General features: G+C 42.1%; 1 protein-coding gene across 1 annotated transcript; it reads left to right on the top strand.

The window, feature by feature from the left end:
* The first annotated feature begins 2,008 nt into the window (after positions 1–2,008).
* LOC117295602 lies at positions 2,009–5,836 on the top strand. Its single transcript, XM_033778300.1, has 7 exons — positions 2,009–2,961; positions 3,121–3,617; positions 3,710–4,032; positions 4,115–4,317; positions 4,427–4,774; positions 5,090–5,248; positions 5,360–5,836. The coding sequence occupies exons 1-7, from the start codon at positions 2,044–2,046 to the stop codon at positions 5,834–5,836; spliced, it is 2,925 nt and encodes a 974-aa protein (XP_033634191.1). The 5' UTR covers positions 2,009–2,043.
* Positions 5,837–6,242: the final 406 nt, after the last annotated feature.

Here is a 6,242-nt window from a genome sequence, read left to right as displayed (position 1 = left end):
CGGTATTCTTGGGATGTTGCCACTGAACCCTCGGCCTCATTTATGTGAAAAGGAACAATTATTTGACTCGCCCGGAGGGTTTTCACTCGCCCGCCGCTATTTTCACTCGCATTTGGCGACCGGGCGACCGCTAATTTAGCTTCATTATTTTGGGATAATTTTCCGCACGTCGCCACCAATTTATCCGCCGTTAATTAACTCCAAAACCACTTAATTTTTTTCTAACCTGAGAAGAAGGGTTACCGCATACACACATGGAGCTACACAAACAAGCTGCTGATGGACGGTATTTCTCCGATCCTATCTCTCTCTCTCGGGTCTCTCTTTCCTCTTCCCTGTCCTTACACGGGGCTCTAGCTAGCTACTGGACCAGTTTTTTGGGACTGGACTTGTAAAGGGCGCCCTCAATAGTTTATTTCGGTGTAAGTTCGGGGTTTCGGGCAGACGTTTTGGTAGTCTTGGTCCAAGACTGTGGTGCTTGATTCTAATTCTGGATAGTGTACACTACACGCGGTTTTAAACCGCCAAAGCGCGCCCGCTACGGTATGATTTAGTTAACTGGGAGCTTGAAATCTAGACTACACTAGATTTTAATTCACATTGGCGCGTTTGTTTTTTTTACATTCGGCGTGTACGTGCGCTTACGTACGCGACTGCCCATTCGCGTTTGTCCGCGCTACGGAAACCGTATAGAATTATAATAACTAAATTGGCCACGTGTACATATGCGCCATTGTCTGTGTAGAACAAAGTTTGGTTCGCCCTGGATGCGGTACAAATTTCACGTTCGAAAGGTTACGCGCGAAAATGAACACGGGAGATAGGCCTTTGGCGCGCTAAATGTCACAAGCTAGTCTAGGCCAAGCGTCACCTTCCATTCACATGTAGATCTGACGCGATCGACTGACTTCCGGACGCACATCAAGGTAAATAAACCCTTTTTTTTTTACTTTTTGCCAAAGCCCCCCCAAAAATTTCTTCAGAATAATAACAAAAGTATAAACATAGATTGTATAAATTTGCGTGAATCTATGAAATTCCCAGTACATGATTTCTATTTGTCATATTATTTTATGAATGTCGTTGGTTTTCAATTTACTGCTTGAATTTTTTTATTTTCGTTTTGTGTAAATCTCGTCAAGGTCAATGGGGCAATTTGTAATTTGACACCCGCAACATTTCACGTGAAACGCGCTCACACGGACAACGCCACAAATGGAGTGCCGTTAAACGATGCGTTTGACGGGTGCTTTGATTGTGGTCGTTGGGGTCGCTTTACTCCTCGTAGTAAAAGTAAATTCTGCCCATTTAGGCAACGATGCTTTTGAACAAAAGGGGCCTGTACACGTAGCTGCTTTTTATGCTTATTAAAAATAAATAGTTCGGCAATCTTATGCAAATATTTCTGCCATGTATCAGGTCTAGTGTAACCAGTTATTAGTTAGAAAATGTGGGGTTTTTATGAATGAAAAAAACAAAAAACAAAAAAAAAAAACATTCTTTTTCACAGCTCAGTATAAACACTCCTCTTCTAGCAGACTTCAGGAAAATAATTAACAAACAAACAGGCTTGGCCAAACCAAGTTTGTTTTTTATTAAAAGCATCCGTCTTTTCATAATAACATTAATAATAACCAAGTAACTAAGTAAACTAGGCGAGAGTTTAATTAATAAATGCAATCCATAGGCCTACAATAAAATTTTGTGACAGTGCAAATTTGGAAAACAGTAGTTCATTTTTAAAAAAACACATCTTTGTCTATTTGTATTGTGTAATTATTTTTGTGTAATTAATAGGCCTAAACGACTTTTAATGGTCTGTCAGGGAAAACCTCATCTGTATTATAATTATTATTTTTTAACATTAAAAATTAAATCACATTGTCAAAGAAACAATTTGTGCAATAAACAAATTGTCAAAGAAACAATTTGTGCAATAAACAAAATCTAAGTTTTAACTTTAAATTATTGTTAATATAATTCAAACTTTAACATTAATTTGTTTTTCCTGTTTTTTTTTCTTTTCTGTAATACAGATTCAAAATGGATGAACATAAGAGTTTTCTGAAAAGGTTATGTAGACTGTGTGGGGGGCGGTGCTTGTCATCATTGGACACGAAGGCTGGGAAATGTGCTAAGAGTTGTGCCAAATACAGAGACAAAATTCTTAGCACATTTCAGGTTGACGTCTCCCATGATGAAGAAAGCACTCACCCCCCTCACATGTGCCATTCTTGTTATACTTGTCTGTTTCTTTTGCCTAGGAAAGCTGCCCCCGCCTGGCCACCCCACCCAAGAACAGGTGTCTGCACTGTTTGCACAAATTCTGTCCACCAACATCTCACAGCTGGTCGAAAAAAGAAGCAGAAACGCACAGGGGTTGGCAGGCCTAGGATTACCCCCGCATATGTAGAGCACTTTAGCAGTCTCCCCCCCTCACCCACAGTCTCCAGGGATAAGATTTCCAATTTTGAGCCATTGTCAAGTACAGCCTTGATAGAATGTAAAATTTGCACCCAGTTACTTGACAATGCCCTGGAGACACCTTGCATGCATCTGTTTTGTTCCGGGTGCTTGACAGCACACTATAAATCTTTCAGAGAACCTAGCGCCCCATGTCCAGTCTGTCAAGTACCAGTGCACTTCGAGAGCATCACTGCCCCCCGAGGATATTTTGCTGATTTGTTTTTTAGTACAGCTATGAAGTGCACAGCATGCAAGGTCCATGTAACTGTGGGTGAAATTTCAACCCATGTTTGTTCAGTTAACCCACCTACAGTTTCAATTGCAGATAAAATCGTTCAGCCATCCACAACTCAAAGTGAAGTCACCCAGATGTTGCTGCGTCCCCTGACTGCGCCGTTAACCCCTCAGATGGAGGCTCTCGGAGCACACATCTTGAAGACCAAGCTCGCCCAATCTGCAGACGGGTTAACCACACAGTACAGCACCGGTGGTCTGGTGAGTTGAATTATTTCCCAACTTAAGCGTTGCATTAAATTATTTATTAAGTTTAAAACTATTTTCTTTGTGTTTTTTTCCTTTTACCTCCATGCAAGGAATTTCTTAAAATGATTTGAGATGCTGATTATTTTGTATCTTTTTTTTTCTCATAATAAGCCTCTCATGACACTTTGTGTCCCCACTCCTCGGAAAAGCAGCGAGGTTGCCTCCTCCAAAACCATCCGACGGCGCTCAGAGATTTTAGACAAGACCCGTAACCTTCTCAGCAAGGGTGCAACAAAGGAGCAGCACAAAGACGAACTCAAGCTATGCCACCTGCGAAAAGATCTGCAGGGCATGTTGCGGGACTTAAAGATCAACACCATCAGGATCCCCAACATGCAGCTCCTTGCTGCGAAGGCTCACCTGGGAGTCTCTTGGAAGCGCACCAGGAAATTGAAAAGATGGTTGAGGGAGTACAACATTCTCACCGAAGGAGAAAACGCCATGCGTCATCAACAACGAGACGTCGTGGCGGACAACATCATTGCTGAAAACCTCCCCTTTTCATTCCCTGACGACGTCAATGGAGGAGTTACCATCAAGCCAGCCCCCTGCGTAGCTGTGAAGTCCCTTGTCGCTAAAGTTAGACAGCAACTAGATGCCTACCAGAAGTAAGAAAAATAGGAAAGTTGAAACAGTTCATTATTAATTTTTAAGAACATAATTGAATAGAATGCTTAAAATTTGCTCCTCTCCTCAACAGGAACAACGAGCTAACTTGGCACGAGGGCAATATCCCACAGACCGAGGTTTGGGTCAAGATCGGAGGCGACAAGGGAGGCGGGACGTTCAAACAGATGTTCCAGATCGCCAACGTTGGACGTCCCAATGCCCTTAGACACACCGTAGTTGCTTGTGCTTTCGCAGCAGGTGATACCAGCAACAACCTCAAGATTGGTCTCCTGCGCTTCTGTCAACAAGTTGCTGAGCTGCAGTCCTGCACTTGGAAGAGCCACAACATCAGACTCTTCATGTTCGGGGACTATGAGTATCTCTGCCGAGTGTATGGAATCACCGGGGCTTCAGGTAAATTCAGTTTTGTTTTTCGAAGTTCAAAAAAGCAAAATGTAGACGTATGTTCATTTTATTTTTTTCTTGTATTGAATAGGGCGACACTGCTGTCTTTATTGTGACATCACAAAAGAGGACATGCGCCAGCCCCGGGAGGAACGGACACCATCCAGGCAGAGGACTCTACAGACCCTGGACGACGACCTCCGCAGATTCAACGATGATGGCAGTAATCTCTCCAAGGCCAAACTCTTCAACAACGTGATCAGAGAGCCAATGTTTAGGATCCCGCTGACACAGGTAAACAATTTGCTAACTGTATTTAGCGCTTATAACAATTTTGTTTTTTAATTCAATGCACGTCAATGCAAATGAAGTTACAAGTTAGTTTGTTTCTTACTTATTACAGGTTTGCCCCCCCGGACTTCACATCAGTCTGGGGTTATACCTCAAGCATTTTAATAGCTTTGAAGGGGCATGTCATGACCTTGACATGCAAGTGGCGGCTGTGTTAGCGTTGCAAGATGAACATCGCACCGAGGAAGACAATCCAGCACTTGGCTCCTGCTTCAAGAGTGTCGTCTCCGTGTTGAAGAGGGCCCGGCAACTAGATCTGCAGGCAGAGGCCTTGGATGAGGAATTCCGTCAGAAAGAAGAAGACCTTGCGGACACCATCATGTCATCTGTGGAGGGAAGTGCAGATCTTCAAGCTTACATCACTGAAACAACTGCACTGCGAAAGCAACAACAACATCTGGTAAGTTTTCATAACATAAAATGTAAAACTGTCTGAGGGTTTGCTGGTAGAAATCTTTCCTTAAAATATTACTTGCAATATTCCTTAAAAAAAAATTTCATCTCCCGATGTCACACAAATTTATTTCTTGGGAGACTTAGGTTATCTTTGCATTTACATCATACATTGCCTAAGAAGTAATATTTCAACGGTTTCTACCTTCAAACCGTGTTGTTTAATGTAAACCTGTGGATATTGTTTTGTGTCACTACAAAAAGTACCCAAAACCCAATCATTTCTATTCACTATATTGCCCATGTTATTAATTTTGTTCAGTTGGCGGAGGCAAAGGATCTTCGAGAAAAGGCAGCACTTAAGCCAGGTCAAGGTCCTCTAGCTGGGCAACTTGACATCGTTCTCCAGGATTTCCGGGTGCAGCGACAAGCCTACCATGGGAAGAGTTTTGTTGGCAATCATGTCCACAAATGTTGCAAGGTATACAAATTTTATAAGACATTGTGACAAATAACAAGTATGACTAATAACAATTATAACTGATAAGTATTTTAGAGCTAAAATATTTTACCTATCTTATATATAATGCAGGAAGAAAACATCAAACTCCTAACCGACGCAGTAGTCAACAAAACCCGAGATCTTTGTCCTTCCCTGGTGGGTGAAGCAAGAACAGTCGCTGCAAAGTATGCCAAACTCTTCCAGCTGTTTGGCACTTGTCACCGGACGTTTAACACTTCATCGGTCCTGGATGGCCCAGCTGTAGATGCATTAAGCCAGGACATTAAGAACTACCTGGCTTACTTTCGAGCCACTTTTCCATCTGAGAGTGTGCCGCCGAAGATGCATCTACTAGAGGACCATGTCATCTCCTGGCTGCGGCAGTGGCACTTCGGTCTTGGCTTCCACGGCGAGCAAGGAGGGGAGTCGGTCCACGCCCATCTCAACACCCTCCGGCGTGACGTCCGAGGACTGCATGAAGAAGTGGACATTCTGCAGTCTGTCATCCGGACTCACTGGGTCATGACCAGCCCTGCCCATGCACCACCTGCTGCCTTTTCAAAATAATTTCATTTTATTAATTTCCAAATCCCAAGGTTCAATCCATAAAGAACTGGTCACTTTTTCATGATGTGTAAATAATATATTTGTAAATGTACCTTAATCTTTGGTGTACGAGCCGCAATATTTTGAGGGTCAAAATCAATTTAATCTGCGACTTATATGCCTAAGATTGTGGTACAAGAAACGGTGTAAGTATGTATCCTTTTGTTAAAATGTACATAAAATCATACGAATTCATGATGTGTAAATTATAAATTTGTAAATGCATCTTAATCTTTGGTGTACGAGCCGCAATATTTTTGAGGGTCAAAATCAATTTAATCCGCGGCTTATATGCCTAAGATTGTGGTACAAGAAACATGTGTAAGTATGTATCCTTTTGAAGAATTTTACATAAAATCATATGAAT

Source organism: Asterias rubens, chromosome 10, assembly GCF_902459465.1.
Source record: "Asterias rubens chromosome 10, eAstRub1.3, whole genome shotgun sequence".
NCBI lineage: Eukaryota > Metazoa > Echinodermata > Asteroidea > Forcipulatida > Asteriidae > Asterias > Asterias rubens.
The sequence above is the reverse complement of the archived record's forward strand: the minus strand, read 5'-3'. Positions and strand labels throughout refer to the sequence as shown.

Coding starts and splice junctions, on each gene's coding strand:
- LOC117295602 (XM_033778300.1), top strand. CDS start 2,044: ATGGATGAACATAAGAGTTTTCTGAAAAGGTTATGTAGACTGTGTGGG. Junction 4,033..4,114: donor TGGAATCACCGGGGCTTCAG/GTAAATTCAGTT, acceptor TGTATTGAATAG/GGCGACACTGCTGTCTTTAT. Junction 5,249..5,359: donor ATGTCCACAAATGTTGCAAG/GTATACAAATTT, acceptor TATATAATGCAG/GAAGAAAACATCAAACTCCT.